Source organism: Parasteatoda tepidariorum, chromosome X1, assembly GCF_043381705.1.
Source record: "Parasteatoda tepidariorum isolate YZ-2023 chromosome X1, CAS_Ptep_4.0, whole genome shotgun sequence".
In the NCBI taxonomy this organism is placed as follows: domain Eukaryota; kingdom Metazoa; phylum Arthropoda; class Arachnida; order Araneae; family Theridiidae; genus Parasteatoda; species Parasteatoda tepidariorum.
Genome location: NC_092214.1, coordinates 19,002,672 through 19,027,689, shown reverse-complemented (window position 1 = coordinate 19,027,689; position 25,018 = coordinate 19,002,672). Strand labels below are relative to the sequence as shown.

Genomic DNA, 25,018 nt, shown 5'->3' with positions numbered 1-25,018 from the left:
TTGTGCAAATTAAACTTAAGACTACATACTTTAATGCTGTATGTATAGAAAAAATTATTTTTTTAGTATTAAAATGAAGTTTAATCGAAACATTCAACCAATTTTTCTTAATTTCATGACTACTGTATTCAACATATTTTCAAAACTATTGTTTACCATGTTAACAGCTGCATAAATACTTGAAACTTGGAAAATAATATTCTTTTAATGTAACAATTAATGTCCGATGGCCCATTGACTTGAAAAAATATTCTATACATATGAAATTGACAGTGGGCGGGGGTACCCGCTGGGCGGGGCTACCCAACTCTCCCCTATATATATATATATATATATATATTTGAAATTTTAGCTGAAGCTAGTCATTATTGATCATTATTATTATTCTCAAATGAGAATAGAAAAATCACGAGCATTTCTTTCCCCTCCGATGAGCAAGAAACGCATATTTTGATAATAATTCAGCAGAAAATTTCAGCAAAAAAGTAAACTAAAATTTCTTACTTCTCAAAGGAAAAGTTTTCTGAAAGAACTGAAACGTTCTGCGTCAATGTCGCCGCGAATCTGCCACGGAGTGAGTAAGTATTTCCATAATTTTGTCCAACCCTTTCTTTTCGTGTGTTATGTCATGTTAGTTTTAAGAAAATAGGCAGGATTTTTGTTTTAATGAAACGTCGCTTTGGAATTTAGGTAAGCAATCAGAAAATTTTTTTTTCTTACTCTGATTTACTTTTTAATCAAAGATTAAAAAAAATATAAATAAATAAATTATTTTTTAACACTATGTCTCGATGTGTCATTCTCGATTTACACTATTTGACCAATTCTGTTTTTCTTTTTCTTTTTAAATTCCTGAAAAATTTCCTGATAAATTGAATTTTAAAAAAGTCAGATATTTAAAATTCGATTTCAAAGGAACTATTCGACCGATTACGTTCGCATTTTCTTTTTAGCCATATAAAATTACATTCCTTAAAACGATGTAAGAGTTTGTAAACCTCAGAATTCAAAATATTTATTCAGATAAGTTAGTATTAATTAAAGCAATAAATAAGTATTAATTTTTTTTTCGGAAGGAATTATCTTTGAATTAACTCATTTTATAATTGTGTGCAAAAGAGTTTTCAATTAGCTTTGAAAAAGAGTTTATAAAACAGCACAAAGTATATAGGTATCCATGTTTTCAGATTGAGTTGTCTCTCGAAAAGGTAAAGGGGGGAATATAAAAAAGAAAAAAAAATTAGAATAAGAACTCATAACTTGTACAGGGTGCGTAGCCAAATTATTCAACAAAAACTAAGTACCTTTTAAGCACTCTAATAATATTTTAAGCACTTTAAGAGAATATCATAATTAGGCAGGCCTGGAAAAGTTTTTGACAATTGACGGTATTATTTGGTTTTAACAGTCATGTCAAAAAATAATTCTTTTGGCATTGTTTTTGACAATTGTCAAACTTTCTAAATCTTGTAAATCGAATAGCGTTTTCATAAGCTACGGTCTGACGATGCGCCGAAATAGATTGGGGTTGAAGTAATTGTGAAAACGTTGAATAGAACAATGTGAACANTATAAGTTCCGGTATTGAACTGTTATATACTATAATAGTCCAATACCAGTGCCGTTCTGGTATTGGACTATTCAGAGTTGGTTGAACAAGTGAAGGTTGTAACGTGTGATCACAAACGAGAAACCAAAAACCGGTTTCTTAACTTAGTTGCCTCCACTTGGTTGCCTAGTGTCATCAGCACTTAAAGGAGAAATTTACAAAGTATAAACAAAAGAAATATAGAATACTATAGTTTGAAAATATTTAAAAATAAAAAAATGGGAATGTTTATAAAAAAATTTACATTAAAAATATGTACTCCTTCAATAGAAAAAAAATTGAAATGACTTACTTATTTTTGGGCCCAGAAGAAATTACACTAGACTTTGGTATTGGGTCAGAATTTAATGGTGGGGAATCTCTAGAACTTCCACTACTTGAAGGAGAAGACAAAGACTCTATATGGTCACCCATGCGACTTACGAGGCAAGGCTTTAATTTTGGAGAAGAGCTGCACCTATGAATGAAACAAATATTTTAATCTTTTATCAAAAATACACATACATATTTATACTTAACACAAATTTATGCAATCGAATCTCGATCTACCGTTTTTCATGGAACCATTCATTATGAACGATAGATGCGGAAAAACGACGAATGCGGGCTAACATAAAACATCAAATAATGACTAGAAAATGTATGTAAAATAATAAAAAGCAATAGACTTGGAAATTAATTATTAAAAAATTGCTTTGATTAAAAAAAGTACATACTTAATGTGAAAAAAAGTAGTAAACAAAATAAAGCTATACTTACAAAAGAAAACTGATTGACATACATTTTTATTTAAAATATCTGGAAATTATTGTTTGACCACATTCTATTCTTTCCTTCTCATACAATAAATTTTCAACATTTGAAATAGATTGCTGTTCATTTTTGTAAGTTCAAGTGATTGCAGAAAGTTCCTCATAGTTTCAAAAGCTTTGAGGACTTTTGAAAACGTTGTCACCTGTTGTGGTTCTGTTTCGTCATCTTTATCTACATCACTTTGCACTTCTTCAGCTTTTTCAATCATTTTTAAACATTTCCATCAATTGATGCATAATCATCTAATGTGCTGTTTGAGGCATTTCCTTCAAACTGTAACAAATCCTCATTTTCTTTATCATTAAAATGAGAATTACTTCAAAATATTTTTTTTTAATGATGGTCGAATTTTTGAATGATAGACGCGAGAATAAGCTAGTTTGAAAAATGATCTAAACGGGTATATTATAAGCATTATAAGGATAGCATAATTGACGGGACTATTAAAAAACAAGACGATGCAAGTCGGGAAAACAAATGATGCGGGAACGATGGGTCGAGGTTCGACTGTACTATATTATTGATATTTGAGATTTTTAACCCCTTAATGCATTTTAAGACTAACATATGCTTAGTATTTTGACCAAATGAACTAGACTTAATGCTCTCTACAAAGACACTATACAATAAGCATGAGAAAACTAAATATGATTACATAAACTTCACTTACATATCTTATAAGAAATATGGGGAATTGAGTTATGTTCTTACTTGCTGTTATTCAAGATGGAAGTCACAATGTCATAGCAATTAAAGAACTGAACTGTTGTCGTGAAGGACTCACAAGCGGCAATTTGAAGCCCACCCAGCTTGTAACAGACAGGCTTGTCTAGGAAATAAAAGCTGCCAGTGATATTATTATGGTGTTTGTCACGAAATTGCAGAGGCTGAAGTTTCAAGAAATCCCTAGCCCTGCGCGCTAATCCCTACGTTGCATGGAGAGGAAAACCTCTCACGGTCAGCCTGACTGTCAGGGGACTATAACCCATGATCCGTCTACCACTGAGGATATTTTACGACAGCCCTGTGGTTGGTGCAAGCCGGAAACGGAATTCATATCGACCAGCCATTGCTGGGTATCGAACCCGGTACCTCATTAGAAGGCGAACGCTATATCCACTGAGCCACCAAGGTTAGATGCTTGTTTATTGAACACACCAGGCATTTTGGCATCTCTCTCATAGGTGTTCAATTTCGTGAAAATGAACATTAATTTAATTTAACCTTAATAAGCATGGTGGTTTATGATATAAATAAAATAATATAGAATAAAGAGAATGCAAAACAAAATTTTCAGAAAGAAATAGCATATTTATCTTTTTAAAAATAAACGCAAAATAAATAATTTAAAAATATTAAAGCTGTTGATTTTAATTGTTTTTCTTTAAAATGCGTCTGCTGCAGACTTCGCACCAGCGCTTGATAGTCACTAGCGTTGGAGTCTGCGCTGGTACGAGATTAGCAACGAGTGATGTATTAATCAAAATTCGTAATGTCACATATCTTGTAACCCCTTACCATAAACTGGCATAATTCCACGAATTCCTTCTTCCCTAGTTAAGCGTGACATAAATTGTATACGGCCACTAGCAAAAAAATTTTAAGCTTAAAACTTGAATTCTGGTACTTGATTATCAGGATTTAAGATATTAGTTATGGTATGACGTCTCAAATTTTGATGTAACGTCGAAAATTTTTTAAAAATTTAAATTTTTTGAAAATATAGAATTTTAAATCTTCAATTATGAAAGTGAGGTTGGAAAAACTTCCTTTTTTTAAAATTTATATCCCGCCCAAAAACGGCAAATTATTTACTTATTTTTTATTGAGGAAACAGTTATATTTTACTTATTTATTTGAAATTGGGTATGATTAAGACTGTTATTCTCCATTTCACAGTAATTTTTCGTCTAAAAAAACATCGAATATGAACATCGATTATTCTTGTTGGCACAAGGGTACAAAAGCAGCAAACTACACACAAAAAATATGATTTAAAAATTTCACACTTGATTTTATCATTAACTTGAAAAGAACAGTCATCTGTTATTCTACAAATAAAAAAGAGTAACAGAAATTATAAACACATTTTATCTCAATATTTACATTTTTTAAATGTATATTTTTCGGAAAAGTACAAACGGGGAAAAAATCGATTTTTCTTTTAACTTTCTGAATCTTTGAACTTTCTGTTAAAGAAAAAAAAAAAAACTTTAGATTTTTTCGTCATACTAAACAGTTCAAAATACAGAGATAGTCCAATTAATTTAAAAATAAATTTATTGCATAAAAGAAGAAGTTACAAAAATTTCAGTTCAAATGAAATACGTCGAGGAAATTCAAATTCCATCGAGTGAATAGATTCGACCTTTGGTGTTTTTCTTCTGAGTTTCTTTCAAATGTCCTTTGCCGCCATGTCGATAACACAACAGCTTAGTAAACACTGCTAGCGAATTTTTTTTTAATAACTTATTTTAAACGTATAAAATATATTGAAGCAACAAATACATTTGGAAAGAGTGACGGAAACATTAAAGATAAAAACTTCTTCAAATATAAAACAGAAAACATAAGATTTAATTTGCCTTTAAGGGCGAAATGGACTTGAATAACGACGCTTTGTGATTGTGCATACGGCATTAATTTCCAAAGAGAAAAAAAAAAAAAAAAAACTCATTAACACTGCAATCGTAACGAATGAAAACTTGTAAAATTACATATTTAGTCATTTATATTAATTTATTTTTAAAATTCCAATTTTTTTTTCCTCGCATGAACGCAGTAGTTTTCCACAGCATGTTTTACCTTTGATATTCCAAACAGAATTATCTAACTGTTTTTTGTACTTTTCATTAATAATAGATGTCTTTTTGTATCTATTTCTGGGACATACCGTAATCTAAGTACAGTCGAAAGTTTTTATAAAGGTATACGAAGGAATTGCTCGTTTGAGGGCAAGATAAACTCGAGCCGGTCGAAATTATCAAAGTAAAAGCTATAAATTAACAAAAATGCATAAAAAAGTTCTTAAAAAGGTACTAAGTTTCATTGTTTGTATTTACACTAGAGAGGAAAATGTGAGAGCTTTGTTCATAATTTTAATTAGCTTCGGATATTGTTCGACATAAACACTCATGGTGTTAACACTACTAAAGGCAAACGCCACGCTTCGCTGAGTATTAAAATCAAGTCTTCCTTCTCTCGAAAATGCATTTTTCTTTACATAGGTGGAAAGAACCTCAATTTAACGTTTACCCATCTCAAGTTGGGTGTTGATAAAATAAACGGAAAACTAAAAATGAAGCACAGCTCGCTCTTATGATTTATCATATTTGGGGATAGAAAAATATAGACAGGCAAGTGAGCAAAAAGAGGTAAAATATTTGCAATGATTATCAATAATTTTTAATCTATCGTTGTCACTTAATTAGAAACTTCAAAATAGTAAATTTTCATTGTTTAAAAATCGTTTCAACCACTTTCAAAAGAACAACAGACAAATACTTTTAAACAATAATCGGATAAACAATTAATTCGATGGTTTCTTTCTTTTAATTAGTTTCAATTGTTTCCTCATCAATATTACAATAAAATAATCTTTAAACAAAAAAGATCAGAAAAACTTATTAGGGGAAGCAAACTTATCGTCGTTATACAACGACAGAATGAGACGTGTCTCGAACGTAAGTACCGTTTTAGAATAACTCACATAAAAGTTTTTTCAATAATTTATTTTTACATGAAAGAGCATTTTAGAAACCTTTTTCTACATAGTCACGACAATAGTTAAGACATCTGTCTCAGCAGGAAACCAACTTGTCTTTACCCTTTTCAAAGAAAGATCCCACCATTAAAGACCAGTCACTGCTAATCACAGTTTTTCTTTCTTTTGTAATTACGTCTTAATAGCTGTCAAAGCGATTATCTCCAAAATAAAGTTTCAAGCTCAAGAGCAAGTGGTAGTCTGAAGGTGCGAAGATAGGACTGTAACGCGGGTGATCAAACTGCTCTCAATCGAATTGTTGAATAAGGTTTCGAGTGACACCAGCAGAATATGGATTAATTTGTTGGAGTGTCCATCATTGAATGGCCGAAACCACTTTCTCATATTTCCATCGCTTATTAAATTTCAACAATAAATCTTAGTAATAATCACAATAAATCGTCTTAAAACGTTTTGACCGCTCACTAACACAAGTAATACAACACAATTCAGCAGAAATGTCAATGGACAGGCAATCAACCAGAGATACGAGTGCGCATGCGCGAAACTGTGATAATACCGCTGCGACAGTGGTAGGGTTAAAATGGCATTTATTGAGTTGTCTAGAGAGTCCATGCTGAACCCTTCCTTTTGAAAATCCGATAGAAGTTGGATAGCCTCCGAGTTTTCAGCGCAACTGCGGAAGGAGATGACGGAGGACATGGACTTGTATGCTTCAATGCCCGACGTATTGCATCCTATATTCGCGTTAGAAGTGGCTCAAGAGGGTACTAAAACCTCCATTCATTAGTATTTTTTCCCTGCTATAAATTATTATTTTGCTTTGATTTTTTTAATCACTTACTTAAATCAACGTTTTATTTACGTATGTAAAATTTCGTTTCATTCTGATAACTCGTTCTTGATACGCTAATTTCCATGGCAATGAGAGTAATTTTGCCTTTTTTGACAGTGATACGTCAAATTTCTAAAGCGATTTTGTTTGTTTTTCCTCGCTGAAATACTTGCTATTGCAACGCTCGAATACGCCATCCAGCAAGAAGACCGGTTCCATGTCTTGACACTCCCTCCTTCCTTCTCTTCCTCCTCTCAGTTGTATAGGAATGTACAACGATATTTTCTTTTTTAATATTTTTTGTATTTAATTATCAAAAAAAAAAATTTTTTTTTTAAATTTTCACGATGCTTTCTTTTAGAACTATGTTTAATGAAGCGTTCAGTTCCATATAGTTTCCTAACTTAAAAGTTTTTAATCTACTTGAAAATCAAGACAGAAACTAGCGTACTTCCTTCTCTTATGACTCTCCACACGCTAATGGTGAAAGCATATGAAGCGTTGCCATAGGTAGAGTTCTGCTCTAAGCCATCTGTAGCCCATTTCGATCGCCAATTGTCTCGCGACCAATAACATCCATATTTTTTTTTACTTCATGTTTAACAAGAAGATCGTCCTCACTGCACGTGATTTGCACAACTCCGATCATAAGAGAAAAAGAGAACCTTAACGGTAAGTTTTTCACAGGAAAATAAGTTTCACCAATCAGGTTCTCATTCTTCACGGTAATCGGAGGTGCACTGAAATGCATTGGGAATAGCCCATTTAAAGATATGTCTATAAATAAGAGTGATAATAGCAGATCACGCTATAGAGGAAGTATAACATTTCGTTTCGTATGGCTTTCGCTTTTTAAAATTATTTTTTGACCAGAAAAAAAAGCTGGATTTTGCTGTGTCTGTTTTAATTTTCAACATTTGCGGATGAATAGAATTTCAAGCCGATTAAATAATGCATTGAAAATTGCTCGTACAAAAATACATCGATAAAGGATGATGATAGTGGATTATCCTGCATAAAGTTTGACATTATGCTTCCGTTACTCAAATTGCATTGTCAAAAAAAAAAAAAATGCTGTTTCAATTTTGAGACTGAGTAGAAGAGAGTTGAGAATGAGTAGAAGACATTTGAGAATGAGTAGAAAAATTTCAAAACTAATTAAAGCAACACAGAATTTTTACAAGAAATTTTTAAAAAATAATTAGTTAAAAAAGCTAAACCAAAGACGAAGAAAGGTGCTATTATTTCTCTTATGGATCTGAAATTATAGTTATAATTATTTATCCGCATAGAATGTATAATTATTTATCCGCAATTCGGAGCAAGTTGTCACTTCAGCAAATGAGGCTTACTTTTGTCAAATATTACATATTGTATTTTACTTAAAACGTAACCAAATAATAACTAAAAACAATAGCCCTTAAAGAACATTTTGCACTTTTTTTTCTTTTCTTTTTTGAATTTAACAAAACATGGAGAAGTTAGGTTTGATTTGATTTGTTAATTTACGTCGCACTAGAGCTGCACAATGGGCTATTGGCGACGGTCTGGGAAATATCCCTGAGGATGATCCGAAGACATGCCATCACAATTTTGATCCTCCGCAGAGGGGATGGCACCCCCGCTTCAGTAGCCCGACGACCTTCACGTGAAGTCGAGCACTTTACGGTAGAGCAGTTTAACGAGGACCAATACCGCACACCCTCGGTCCCTACGCAGACTGATCCAAGTGGTCACCCACCCGCACACTGACCGCAGCCAGTGATGCTTGACTCCGGTGATCTGCTGGGAACCGTGTCTTAACGATCAATCCCCTGCGGGAGAAGTTAGGAAGGTCGGAATTTTAATTCAGTAACCAATTTTATTTTTCTATTAAATCGGTAAAAAAAGTTGATAAAAAGTTTAACTTTTTTATAAAACATAAGTAGCATAAGAGGAACTTCTTAATTTGATAAATGTTATTTAAAATTAACGTTCAAAAATTATCGCATCATTTTACTCACAAATTTGAATTATTATTTATTTAATACAACAACTACCTTAAAAATTAGATTTTGATACTTCAAAGCAACTTTAAACTTTCAAAACATTAAAAATCTTCTTAAAATTATAAATAAGGTAAATAGAACAAGACTACTTTGAATTAAATTAAATGGATAAATAGTGAAAAAAAAACTAGCAAAAATAGCTTTATTTATTAAATTTTAATGATAGCCATTAACATCTCATATATCGAAACATATCAGATGAAAACCATAATAAAAATTTTTCAAAGGAAAGTAAATCAAACGAAACTCGGATATGAAAAATATCATTCATTTAAAAAGATCAAGTTGGAAAAGGAGACTAATGACTTAAGATGTCGAATCTTAAGTAAGGTTTGTTGAGATAAATGAATTTTATGAAATGACAATTTTTTTTTCTTCTTTTTAATATTATGAGGAGAAAAAAAAATTAAACGAATTTTTTTGGCAGGAGATGTAATTTTCTCGATAAATCTGAGCTATTTATTAAGTTAATGATTATGAAAAGCAATGAATAAGTAACGATTAATCTGTTATTGGAACATTGGAAAAAATGATTTTGAAGGTCAATCCATAAGTTATGAACAATTAAAAAATATTTTGACATGAAAATAAAGATGAGCGGAATAGCATAGTACATGTATTTTTCAAGTGCAGAATTACTTATATGGAACAAAATTATAATAATTAATACACAATATCAGAATATTTTTTCCAAGCAAATAGTTTTTCGAATGTTGAATAAGTAGTAGACCGCGAGATCTAAGGGACGGAAGTGACGTCACAATAGAAGGCCAAGAAGTGCTTATTTGTGTCCAAGAAAGAAAAAAAAACGAAAATTTGTCGTAAAGCGGATGTGAGCTTATTTCTTCTCTACTTTAGGCCAGGTTTTTTGTTTCGGCTTCATTTTAATAGTAGTTTGGTGTTGGCAACACTTATTTATGCTATACTGTTTTGCGCTAGTTAGTTTCGTTGTACTGGTGAAAATTCGTATAGTATGACGTCACTTGCTATTGGTGTATAATAGAGTATGAATCTATTACGTAATTAATTAATCTATTAAAGAAACTATCACGTATTTGTACTAATGAGTTAAACATAATTTCGGTTCTGAAACTGGCAGACATATTTGGTAGCGCCTAATTTTTAGTTTCGCTATTCTTCAAGAACTCCAATTATTAATATAAATATTTAAGAAATAATAATTTATTTTTGTTCATGAAAAAATTATCGAATTAAAAAAAAACGAATATATAATAACATATCTACAGTACTTATTTTCAGTATCTACAATATTACTTTATTTTCAAATTAGGAGTTAAATTCAAAAGTATCTATAGACTTTTATGAAGAATAAACATCAAGCAAAAACACTGATTTGATATCAAAACCTACAGTCATCCATAACAGAGGATGTCTTGTGCGAAAATTATCATTTCGTATAACAATCTTTCTTTTTTCACCTCATAGCTTTATTATCATTTCACATGAACCACATCTAATTTGTACACTTCTTCAAAGAATCATCCCAAAATATAAAATCTTTACTTCAATTTTATTTGAATTTATATTTTACAACTATATTCTAACTTATTCCCTTTTAGAACTTACAATTTCATTCCTAACTCTATTATGTACGACATAACGTCTTTGCTTATCGACGAATTCGACAAGAAGTAAAAATGTATTAAAAGAATCAAGTAAATATATTACATTCATTAAGAAAAGGCCGCTGGAATCTGAAATATATATTTTATTAGCCCTATACAAATAATATCTCCCAAGTAAAAATAATATATCAATGGACTTATTTCTTTAGACAGGATTCTGAAAACATTGTATTATTAAATTCCATATGAAACAGAAGTTTATGACTTACAAATTAAAGAATTCGGGAAATGAGATATGAATAAACGAATGATAAGTAAACTCTAAGCCATCCTATTGCTTCCAAAAATAGCAAAGTATTACTTCAGAAAATACCTCAACTAATTAGAAAATATGGTATGGTTGACCACTTATGTGAAGAGAACGGAATTCAATACCCTTACGTAAACAAACAAGATAAATCTTGTCCGAGCATGATCCTAGCGCTCTCACGTTTTGCAATCAGTAAACATAAAAGTCCATAGAAACTTTTGAATTCAATTCCTTATTCGAAAATAAAGTAAATTATTATCTTTTATACAATATCAAATAATAAAATGAAGTATTTATAGCGGGAAAACTTCCCATAATATGTCTCTTCAATTTAAAATAATTCAATTGCAATTTTTTTTAAAAAATTAATTTATAATTGATACCATAATGTAAATATGAAGTTATTTAGTTTCTAACAGAACATAAAATTAATTCAAATATTTTTCTTTCATAAGATTAAAAAATAAGTACATTTATATTTTAATATAATAATTAATTTATTATAGTTGATAACATAAGTTTTGAAGGGGGAATAAATTTATTAGTATATTTATTTTAACAAAATTATGATTGAATACTGTAGAAATAAGCAGCTTTAATTTTAACTTACAACTCTGACTAACTAATAAAATATAGATAAAACTCAAATGATGCAGAGAACTATCTTATTGAATTTTGGGAGAAATAGTTGTAATCCAACGATCTGTAATCAGTACTAAGCACTATGTTACTTTATATTCTGACTAATTGATAAAACGTAGATAAAACTCAAACGTCATGGACTGAAATCAACTTAGTAAATTGAGAAATAGATTTCACGACTCTCCCACGTTCTGTAATCAGTATCCATTAAAGTCTATAGATACTTTTGAATTTAACTCCTAATTTGAAAATAAAACAAGTTATCATTATTATAATATCAAATAATAAAATGAAGTATTCACAGCGGCAAAAATTCTCATTATTTGTTTTTTAGATTTAAAATAATTCATTTGTAATTAAAAAAATATTTATAATAGACAACAGAATGTAAATATGCAGTTATTTATTTTCGAACCGAAAATAAAATTCAAATATTTTTTTCATTTCATAAGATAAAATAAGTATTTTTATATTTTAATATAATAATAAAATTATTTTAGTCGATAAAGTTTAAAGGGGGAATAAATTTATTATTATATATATATATTTAAAAAAATGATTGAATAAATACTGCAGATATATTATATATTAGTTTTTTTTAATTCGATAATTTTTTTTTCATAAACAAAAATAAATTATTGTTTCTTAAATATTAATATTAATAGTTGGAGTACTTGAAGAATAGCGAAACTAAAAATTAGGCGCTACCAAATACATCTGCCAGTTTCAGAACCGAAATTATGTTTAACTCATTAGTACAATTACGTAATAGTTTCATTAATAGATTAATTAATTACGTAATAGATTCATACACCAATAACACGCGACATCATACTATACGAATTTTCACCAGTACAACGAAACTAACTAGCGTTATTATCACAAAACAGTATAATATAAATAAGTGCTGCCAACACCAAACTACTATTAAAATGATACCGAAACTAAAAACCAGACCTACAGTAGAGAAGAAATAAGCTCACTTCTGGTTCACGAGACATTTTAGTTTCAACTCGGGCAGAAATAAGGCATATCTTGACGTTCTACTGTGACGTAACTTCCGTCTCTTAGATCTCCCGGTTCACTACTTGAATATTTCTTTATTTCTATTCAGCAATATCATAATGCATAAAGATAATATTTACTTATTATTTTTAAATGTTTTTTTGCTTTTTTAAAATACTTTTTTAAAATACTTATTTGAATTACTTTAAGGAATCTCGTACACAAAACAAATGATAAATTTATAATTTAAAAAAAAATGCAAAGGACATACCAAAACACAAAATTTCAATACAAAAATGGAGTGTGCAAAACCTAAAGATTAGGAGTTACCTTGTCTTTAGGATTGGGTTCAATATTACAAGGATAGGGAGGGGAACGTTGGAGCACTACATTAAACTGATGAGCTGCGTAATCGACGGAGATTAAAATAAATTTATAATAAAAGACAAGTTCGAAAATTATTAACAAATATATATAAAAATTATTTAAGTCTTTAAACAATCATTTAAATTTAAAAACCATAAATATCCACAAGATGTCGTTCTGAAGCGAGGTGAAATTGAAAAAGTAATTAAAAATAAAAGATTAAACTAATGCTTCCTTTAACGTTTTAACTCTGTGTATAATGTGTTAGCAATACCTTATATTCAAACAGAACTTTAAAAAGGCATTAGATTTTCAATAAAATGCAAACTCTTTCACAAACACGTAATACACATTAAAATAAATGCATCAATGAAACCAAATATTTTTAACTTACAAGTTGTTTTATAGATTGTTCAGAAATCGGATTTTGTAAAATCAAGTGAAAAAGCTACTTAATAAATAGAATAACTCTTTTAAGATCGTGTCTACAATGAACAAGAATATTCAAAGTTTTCAAAATATTGATTAAAATAAATCGAAATGAAATAGCAAATCAGTTTAATGGTCTCAGGTCGTTACGCATTCCATGATTTGATCAATCAAAATTTGTTCATACATGAAGAAATGTTCTATTTTTCGATACGCCGTGCCGTTTTTGTTTCTGAAATCTTTTTCAGTGAACATAATATTGATTTGAGTTCAACAGTGATGGTTAGAGTTCAAATATGTACAGAGCGCAAAATTAAAAATGGACATCCTGAATAACTTTTGATTTTTCGAGGGGGTGATTTTATATAATTTTAAACGAATTCTATAACTCTGTGCATTTTTTAAGAAACTTGCTTAAAAAGTTCTCGAGATATAGAAAAATACGCAAAAAATAAAATTAACAGTAAGGGTCCAAACTTTGGCTGTCTCCTGACCTAACTATTGAGACCACATTTGTCAGATTATGGCTACCCCCTATATTTTGGGAGTCAGAAATCAGAATCCATCGAAAAGAAAAGCATGTTTATTCAGAGTCTGATCTGGAAACTTAAAATATTGTCTGCACTGATTACTAAGCCTATTTTAAGGTCACCTCCTAAAACCATCAAGATTGAGTCCAAGAACTGGAAGATCCGATTAATAGATCAAAAGTTATTTAGGGTAGTCCGTTTATTTATTTTGCGCACTGTACATTATACACATCTCAACCACATGTTAGAAAATGCATCTTAAAAAGATTACGAATGAAATAAGTAGAGTATAAGTAGTAAAGGCTTTTTGAGATATCGAGTCCCAGATTATGGTTTAAGCTCCGAAGGCACCGAGCGAAGACTATTTTAGGAAACTATGTACGAAAACAAATTATTTTCTGAACAGGCTTTTAATCCTAGCTAAGCACCTCTTATAACTGTCTAGCCACCTGTTATTCACAGCTTGAAGGGATAAGGGAAAAAGAGATTTTAAGCAGATCTTTTCTGACTAAGAATCACTAGAAGATCTTCAAAAAACGTTTCGAAAGATTGTTCGCGTTAAAATAATAAATAGTGGGTGTTCTATAATGACTGCCCTTAATATGTATTTCTTGAATCCTTTTCAATAATTAAGTGACTAAAGTTAGGGGTCTCAAATGTTTCGTTAAGCAAGAAAAAACAAACACACAATCGAAATTCAATAAATCACTACCGAGGAATTGAAAGGTGAATATTGAAAGCATCTATAAATTTCCTTACGCAAACAAATTAGTTTTGAGGTAATTCGTACCATATCCCCCCCACATTGACGAGCAGAGAGATTTCGATTATGGTTTTCATATTTCTCGTTAAATATTAATTGATTGCTTAATTTCAATACAAACTCACAACCTGTAATGTGTTTTTTTACACACACACACATATATATATACGAAACACCTTGTACTTTACAATTTCTAATAACTGAAAACATATATTTTTCAAACTAGAAAAAGGCAACAAATAGTTTTAGATGGAGGTGGATGGTATAATAAGCAATTGACAAAAACTAAATCCATATTAAAAAATTAAAGGATACGTGAATAAAACCGACCATAAACATATTTTAAGGAGATTTATTTGGCACATTTTAAGATATGAAAAACGAAATAAACTAAATTAAATTAAAAGAGCTCTAAAATATACATGAGTAATGACTAATGACAAAGATACAACAGGCAGGAATACACAGAAAACACACAATTAACATATAAACTAAGACCACACCAGGTCAACATTATAATTATTGTATTTTTAGAATTCATAAAATAGAAAAAGAAAGGCATGAATGGTGTATTAAATTATAGATATTCACCCAAAGAAAATTAGCAAAAGTGCGATTTGGTACAGCTCCAACTTTGAATTCATGTTTTTCTTTCTTTCGAAAGTGAATGCAAATAGTCAGAAAGTTACTAATTAGTAAAATAAATGATATAGAAGAGCCTTTAAAAATTCGAAACAGTGTTGAAATAAATTCATTTCAGAATCACAGAGAAAGGATGATTAGAATATACCTTGAATTTTAGTGTTTAAATAGGAAGGGGGATGCAGAAAGCAAAAAATGCTAATTGGGGAAAAATAGAAATAAATAAATTTATCAAAAGTATATATTAACAATTAAATTAGCATCTCTGGATCAAAATTAGCAACACAGAGAAAAAAATTACCTATAAAAATCAAAGATTATGAGAAATTAAATAAATAAATGTAGGAAAACATAAGTACCATATGTTCTGTATTGGCAAACAGTATTTCACAAAAGAGAAATTTAATACACATTGGAATGGATTGAATTTAATGTTTAATGCTGTATGGTCGGATGCAGTTAAACTGTGAAAACCATCAATTATGAAATATTTAAATTAAAGGACATCAGCTAAATGCAAAGAAAAAGTGCGCGACCTGAACAAAATTACAGAGGAATTTGTCATAAGATTCCGATATTTTTTGTATAAAGCATAGAAATTCCATACGATTTTACTTATTTTATCAAAACTGCAAAGTTTTGAAAAAGGTTATACAATTTCTAATACACAACTTTTACAGCAAATAAATAAAAATTAGAAGTAGTGTCAACACAGAGGTTGGAGAATTTCAGAAAATAAATAAATTAAAATCCCAAAAACATGACCAGTAAGGTAAATAGGCGTTTACACTCTTAAATTATTACCTAAGAATTTTCACAGTAGAAAGAAACGATATGCTTTAGAATAAATATTTCATACTTCGTTTAATAAATACACACGATGCTCCGTAATAAAAGACCTTAATATATATTTATAGAATCCTTGTCAAAAATTAAATAAAAAAAAGTATGCATATTAGGAGTAGCAAACTAATATTTAAGCATGGAAACAATGATTACTAATATAAACTATAATTTAAGAAAGGAAAAAAAAAATACGTAAAGAATCTAACGAATCACTACTGAGGGAGGTAGGGCTGAATACATCAAAATTTGTTTGATATTAAGAAGAAACAGAGAAGTTGAAAGGCGATTATTAGAAAAATTTCTAAGTTTCATCAGACAAACTATTTCATCAGACAAAACCCCCCACCCCCTGCCACCTCATAAAGCAATTCGACAGATTTCAATAAAATTTTTGTTTCTTCCATGCTTAAATATTTATTTGCGATTCCAAATGTGCAAACTTTTTGACTTAATTTTCACAGACGGCATTCTGAAAACATTAAGGGGGCAGTAATTGCAATCCACCTAGTATATGTGAGCATACATGGTACTCAATAAATCGTTTTTTTTCTCTTCAAATTCTAGTGACTGTTTTAGTAGACGACCACTAGAAAATATTTTCAGCAAAAATTCTAAAAGTTGGAGGTTATGAGTATCGATAAAAATGAAAGAAATGAAAATAAATGGAATTTTTCAAATTATGTTCAGACCTTAGGCTTTAAAAGAAAAGGTGAAAAACCATTTGCAACAACGAGAATCCACTATGCTTAAAAATGGATTGGCAAAATACCTAATCAAAATGAAAGCATGAAATTGTTTCGACCAGTGTATCAGAGTGATTTTAAACCTTTCAAAAGTATGCTATTAAAGTGTAAAAAACACAGAATGGAAGAATATTTAATTTTCCTTCGCCCTTTTAGAAAAACTATTTTCAGAAATTTTTATTTATTTACTTTTTAATACACACCTTCTAACATTGATAAATTCAGAACGATTAAATCGTAATGCTGATGTTAATTTTAATTGATACTAAAAGCATTTTTATATGCAATAAATTAATTAAGAATGTTAACCAAATCATTAATGTGTTAATCAGCAATCGAAAATGCTCTATTCTTATTTTAATTAACAGAATAAACTTGGAATAAATTAGGACGCTATTTAGAACACATTTCCACGTGAAAATATTCCGATGCTTTTTTTTAATAAAGTATATCTGTGTTTTTCATTTTTAAAATGTAACTTTTCTAGACACAATAAGTATTCCAATATAATTTACACTATTATACATAATATTGTTGATTTCATATAAATCTTAGGAACATGTCCATGACTTTAAAACTTAATACCATCCCATCTGTAGAGAAAAGATGTTACCAATTTTTTCAAAATTTTTAACGGAATGTATAATTTTGTGTTCATAAAATAGATTTAGATAAATACAAATTACAGAATTAAAGTATAACAAATTAATTTTAATTTAAAAAACGGTTAAGTATTTTCTGGTCGAAAGCGACATTCCCTCCTCCTAAAAAATAAAAGATTGTTCATTCAATAAGAAGATTTTAAGTTCATTAAATAAGAATTTTAAGATAAAAAGCTATCTTTGTTAATGTGCTTTTAAAAATTTTCAAAAGCTTTCTGGGGTAACCATATATCACCAGAAAATATAAATGAAACATTGGGTTGAATTCAAATAAACTATTTACCCTAGCTAAATGGAACATTTTATTGACTTAAGTTACATAGAATTCAATAACCACTATTGAATTCCGAATTACCTACATCATACAAAGGCAACATTATTAATAAAAGCTTCGTAGTTTTTTGAAAACTTCAAATATCGTCGGTGAGCTTTTTATTCTGGCTCAAAAAAGGGATTTAAGAAAATGGATATTTTAAACTTCCCTTATAGGGAAGTTTAAAATTCCATTTTCAAAGAATTAGCTAATAAATCGAAATAAATTAGTAATGTTATAAACCATTAATATAAATCACTTAGTATATATACATATTTTTTAACAATATTAAAGGCGTTGTCACGGGTCTAATAAATTTATAATAGTTTTAGTAAATTTATGTCATAAGAATTTCAAATTTTTAAACAGCACTATATCGTTCAGAGATCAGAATATGAAAAGATCACTTGAAAATCGTCGTCAGCATTTTTTTTAATGAAAACGCGATTTGAGTTCTTGCTCCCTTCCTGTAACAAACAGTGTAATTGTAGATACAATAAGTAGCTTTAATGCCAGACACATCATTAGAAATACTTTTTTTTCTTTTTAAATTTTCTTTTCAGCTGAGATTGTTAGGATGCGCAAAAGTATTAATGCAAAATAGATTTACGAATCTAAAAGTCATGAAGCGCCATTTAAAATAGATCACGAAATTGCTCAACTATTTATTCATTTTTATCCCTTCTCTCCTAAAAACCGAATCACTGATTTAACAAGTGAAACAGAAGAAAAAAAAATTTTTTTTTCATCATCTTCGCGTTCGTAAATCAATTCATCATGAACCGGGTGAGATTAAGTGCCTTTTGAACACGATGACATAAATTCTCGGACTTGTTTTAAATGATACGTCCTGTACAGATTTTCACCCGACATAAAATATTTCCACACATAAGAATTAATGTTATTTGATATGCTATTAAAAGATAAAAGTTTTCAATTTATAAAAGAGTAAAAACAAATAAGGACAACTGGTAGAAAGTGCGATAAAATCTAACGTTTCAAGGAGCATCGATAAAACTAAATTTCGAAATTATTAATTGCGGAACTAAAGTTTCATCAATTACTACACCAAGCCGATTTTTTTTCTTTTATCTTTTAACTTTTAAAAGAAATCGAAAGTAAGAATTATTCATACCAAAAGCAGTCCCACTAAACATTACCAGTGAGTTTTGCCACATTTTATTATACATAATTGACAAAATTATGGCTTAGATCATGATTTATAATTAAACCCTTTAAGACTACAGACACATAAGGTTAATCCTATCAATTTAACCACCCTTGTAAGTTAACCTCGAATCAGGATTGTCATTTTGTCCGAAAGAAGTCCATTTTTTTCAGGATACAAGAAGAAACTGGAAATAACCGAAAAACACTAGACAAAATGGAAGAAACAAAAATAACCAACCCAGTTGTTCAGCAATAAGTATTATAAGAACAGCTTAAATTTAAGCAACCCATATATCATATTATTTAAGAGTCAGTTTGAGTACTCCCATTTAACAGTATTTGATTACAAAAATTAGTACGCTACTTGCAATTATGAATTCAATATGAGTTTTTTCAGTAGCGTAATTATAATGTTCAGTGTGTGATTTGTTAATTTAGTAGCTATAATAAAATTTGATTATGTTTTTTTTAGCAGTTCTTTAATTCAGTAAATTAAGTTCGACTTAACTCATTTATATTAAATATTGAAAACTAGTTATTTTAATCCCTTAAGAATTTCATTAAATTTTTTTTCTTCTAGTTGCTGCTTTTCAGTTTTCACTAAATTAAAAATTATATATTAAATTGAAAATTAATACCAGTATTTAAATTAGATTCCTACCATAAATTGTTTAAAAAATAGTTTTAATATATATATATATATATATAAGAAGAAGAATTTCTTCTACTTGGGTTGGAAGAAACTATTTCTTCAGGGGCAGTTGTCTCCACTGTGGAGGAAACTTGACATCCTTGTATTTATCCTGTAAGGGAGCAAAACCTTTGCAACCTGATCACCTGCCTATCTAGTATGTTGACCGCTGAAACAAATAAAATTTGTCTAGAAGTGCTATCGAAGAGGTAAGCGAAAAAAAAAATTTTTTTTTCTAAAAATTTGTGAAGTTACACTAATTTGCAATGTTATGTGTTAAAATTTCGTTGAATTAGTGAAATAGTATTAAAGGCTAATCTAAACTTCTTCGTGAGTAGGACTATTAAGGACTTCTGTAATCGTAGGTTTATAAGTGCGTATAAAATAAAATTAAAATATTTAAATAAATATAATTTTATTTTAACTGCATAAGTTTCCGTGAGCTAATATTTTAAGAAATTATTTATGATGAATAATTGGATCACTAACAATCATTATCATGCATCACTAACAAAAGTATGGATAGTTTTTTTTTAACTAATCAGTTAAATATTCAATTTAGGAAACAGATTGTAATTCATTCTGATAATTAAGCTCATTTCTTAAGATATATGTGTTAGTTGCTAAATAAACTTCTAAAAAAAGTCACGTTCAACGAAAATCGTTATTTAAATTTATCGACATTTTAATTAATGATATATATGTAAGAATAACACAATAAAAGAAATGATAAAAACAAAATAATAATAATACATCATCAACTTTTATAAGATGACAATCACGATTAAAGGAATGCTTGGTTAACTTTCACAGGTTTAATTGCAGTTAATTCATCTACTAGACGAAACTTCTACTAAATAAAGGTTCCAAGGAGCATCGATAAAATTCTACTATAAATTTAAAATATTTCAGAGCTCGAGAGTAACTATCAGAATCTTGCTCAAAATAAAAAATTTTGAAAAGCAATCAAAACCAAATATACCAGCAACGTTTCTCTTATTATTTGCCCATCCTTGTTTTCTCTTATTATTATTCATCCCAAAAATAGTCATAGTAAACATTAACGGTAAGACTTTTTTTTCACACGTAATTGACCAAATTACTGCTCTGACCGCCACGATTTATAATTAAACTCAAGACCTTGATTCGGTCACGCACACAGAACGAACTTCATTAGGGAAATGAAAATAGATTCGACAGTCAAAAGGAATTTGAAACTATAGTTATAAACACAGAAATTATTTTATTTTATTTTATAACCGCCGTTGTACAGCCGATCCAATTTTGGGTTTACGACCACTTATATTCAACTCTGTAGCCTTGTAATTTTGAACCAATCCAGAAGACAAGGAAACTCCTGGATCAATATCCCCAGAGGTATGATTTGTAATGGGAACATGGAGGGCTTTGCGTCTCGACAGATTTAACGTCACCATTTACTACCATCATCAGTCTTCGGTCAGAGGGGATCGAACCCACGTTCTCTTGTACATGGACCTAGTGCCCTACCAACCAGGCTATCCCGGCCCCAGAAATTATTTGTAAGAATATAAAATATACATTATGTCAACAAAATATTTTATCTCCTCAGAATTTTATAATGTTTACAATCAGCGCCAGATAGTTAAACTTATGATTAAAGCAATTTTTTGAAATAAATTTAAGAGGTTTTATTTCATCATGACAAAAGTTATCGAGATGTGTGTGCTCTGTTATATTTCACCTCTATGCTGTGGGATTAAGGGATTGAATTGGTTATACTCAGACAAATGTAAATAGCGAAATCACATGGTATTATATACAGAGTCTGACCAGAAGAATAAGAAAAGGATAGCCAGTAAGAACATTGGGCAAATCTTTTCCTAGCACATAGATGACAATTATTTGCTTAGATAAAAATAACTTAGTTAATTTTGAAAGATTAACTAAGAAATTAAGAAATAATTACAGAGAAAAAGAATTCAGAAAAATATATCCTTTCTTTCTATACAATTCAAACAGGGATGAGAAAAATGGGGGGTTCTAGGAGATGGCCCTTGAACCCTTGTATATCTAACCGTTGCACAACTGTGATAATGGAAGAGCATGTTACGTTTGTTTTCCTTTGCTTTACGTAATGTAGGACAAACAGACATTTCTCTTTTCTTTTCGGGGGGGGGGATAATTTAAGAATCACTTGAATGATTTTAAAATAAATAACATACCTAAATTTAGAGGTTTAAAGAGAGAGATACTAAAATTTTATATCGCGCTTGATACTATTTTCTTATAGGCTTTAATTTTGGACAAGCCGTTTATGCCATTATAATTACAATTTAAGACGTTTTATTTGCACATCCGATAAAAAAAAAAGGATAGAAATGAAAACAAACAATGAGATACAGTAACTATTATTATTTGTTTCATACATGCAAGTACATTTAAAAACGATGAACTCTTTACAATGTGTATGTAAAATTATAATAAAAATTTTAACCAAGCATCAAGGATTTTATACATCAACGTTTGAAAGAAATTTTATTAATTTCTTTTCTTTTTTTTCAAATACAAATAAACCATCAACGGAAATTCTTCAAAAGGGGAAAAAAAAAAAAATCAAAACTGGAAAAATGCCTGACTAATTTCTTTTTTTCCGACGGAGAAATGGTAATTTGAATAGAAGATGAAAAATTTCATCCCAATTTTCCAATTATACATTTTTTTTTTCTTCAATAAAGCTCATTTGAAATCGTGTCTAGAAAAACAGCCTTTTTATTCATTTAAGTAAATAAAACGACTTAAAAAAATTTATACACGTCATCCTATTCTTACGAAGGTTTTCTTTTTTATAAAATGTTTTCTATTAAAAAATCTACTGAACAAGATATTGAAACTAGAAAAAACTTTAAACCAGTCTAAAACTTTAAGCCATTGAAACTAGAAAAAAGAAGATAAAAATCGATAAAAATATATTTAAGAATACATAAAAATATTTAAAAAAAAAAAAAACTACTCAAGCAATTGGAATTTCAACATAAAAGTTTTGACACATTATAAGAACACACAAACCATGACAGTTTCAAAATCAGTAAACTCGTTACAAAAACAGTTCGGCAAAAGGGAAATATTGTTTCTCCAGATATTTGAAATTAGCTGTGCGTCTGAAGTCCTTAATAATAAAAGTAACTAAAGATTATTTGATCGAATAAATAACGCAGCAATTTTTTTAAAAATAAAAAGCGTTTTATTTTATGGGTATTAAGAATATATTTCAAATTTATCTGGTTTAAACTACGTCAGGTTATTTTAAATAATTAAGGGAGAGAAAACGATAACTACGTTTTTTTCATTGTACTTTTCAAGAAAATGATAAACCAAACAAAAATTGTTTCGCTTAAATTAAAACTTAAAAATAAATAACAAGAATGAGCAAGTATTTTTTTAAGCTAAGTAAATAATTAAATAAACAAATATAAAAAAAAATTAATAAATAAAAATTATCTCTTTTTTATTAGAATAGCTAAATGAGAATATAGTTAGCATTATATAGAATTCGCTAAGAACATATCAGAAATTTGAATATATTTAAGTCATAAACTTTTACCAAGTCAAAATAACTAAAACCATAATAATTAACCATGTTGTTTTGTTGCAGGAGGGAGTGGCTTTCCAGTCGAGGTTCTGCACGTATGCTAATTGTTTGGAAACCGAAACTAAAAAAGTTACTTCAACAAAGTAATCTTCAAAGACGGATTATATTAAAGGTCGATAAAAACTATACGTGGGCAGATTTATAAAGAGAATGTTTAACAATGAGAAAGTAAGCTTTCTTTTTACAAAAATAGAAAGCATTTAGATAGAATATAAAATGTTACATAACATGCGAATATTAGATTCATTAGGAGAGGTAATAAGACAAAATTCAGTATTTCTGATAAATGTAAATTATTTTATCATTTTTAAAGAACATAATAAATTGTAAAGGTCCAATTTTATTTATTTATTTATTATTTAAATAAAAGCAATCGGATTATAGATTAAAAAAACATTTTTTCCTAACTCTTCCAACATATTATAAGAAGGGTATTTGAAATTAAAGTAATTTATTTCTGCTTAATCAATATTATTTTTTTAAAAAAATACAGCATTTTTAGAGAAATTTTTTGTTGTTGATCAGTCAGATTATGCAATGTTCTAAAAAGTATCGTGAACATGAAGAATAATTACTAAATTATTTTAGTACATATGATTTTAATTCTGAAAGAGCGTTCTTTAAGTGTAAGGGAGAAAATGGAAACATTTAATAATATTGTTTTTAATGTTAAATATTTAAACAAGATTATACTAGAAATGTTCATATACGCAAGATTAAGAGCTTTGTTTCTTTCAACAAGAACAAAAATAAACACAAACACCCTTAGTTATTTATGTTAAAATTTCAGACATACACAGAAACATTTAAGACCTAGTTTATAGAAGCAACTATGTTTTCATTCACTTTAGTATTAGCCAAGAATGTTACAAAATAACTTTATTTTAAGTAAGAAAAGTTATTTGCCAGAACCTAGAAATGTATTTAGGAAAGCAGAATTCTGTTATTTTAGGAACAATAAAATAATCTGACAATATAAAATCAAAAGTGTGATAATGATTTTAGTTTTCCCCCAAGTTTAAAACATTACTAGCCTTATTTCTTAACCCCTAATACCCATGTCAGAATTGTTCAATTATATTTTGTATAACAATAATAAATGCCGAGAAATATTAGAAGGAAAATTATAAAAGAAAAAAAATATGTATGAAAACTTTTCTTCATTTGAAGAAGTCGGAGCACTTAGAGACGCTATGTAAAAGGCCAAAAAACTAGGAGAGATTCAAACAAAGTAATCTCATAATTATACTTATTGCAATATTTGTTGAATGTACATAAATTTTGAATGAAATTAAATAAGCTTATCATTTAAATCTGCGAAAAACTGCGTTTGAGTCGGACATGAAAATAAAATTGTGTTCCTTTTTAACCCAACGAACAAAAGAAGGGAAACATTTCTACACTAATAAATTTTTATATTTCTCAAGAAATCTCCTCAAGAATCAATTTATAACTTCTGATCATGCAATTTCTCATACATTTCAATGAAGTTAAAATTTTTTCGAGGTTTGAGGGACCGATAATAAATTACAAAAGGAAAATAGTGTTTTCGAACACCCTAAGCCGAAAAAAATGTAGCAATAAATTTGTAACTTGTAACAATTATTTTGATTACTATATGCAATAATTACACACAGTTTCGTAAGCCTAGCTTAAATAT

General features: G+C 29.0%; 1 protein-coding gene across 4 annotated transcripts in view; it reads right to left on the bottom strand.

Moving 5' to 3' along the window:
* LOC107443981 (BTB/POZ domain-containing protein 10) overlaps positions 1–25,018 on the bottom strand; it is a 92,393-nt gene that overhangs the window by 24,115 nt on the left and 43,260 nt on the right. For all 4 annotated transcript variants that reach the window (XM_071187947.1, XM_016058018.4, XM_043040053.2 and 1 more), the window contains one exon: positions 1,902–2,066. In XM_071187947.1, coding sequence (XP_071044048.1) covers positions 1,902–2,066 — 165 coding nt within the window. The remainder of the gene's footprint in view (positions 1–1,901; positions 2,067–25,018) is intronic.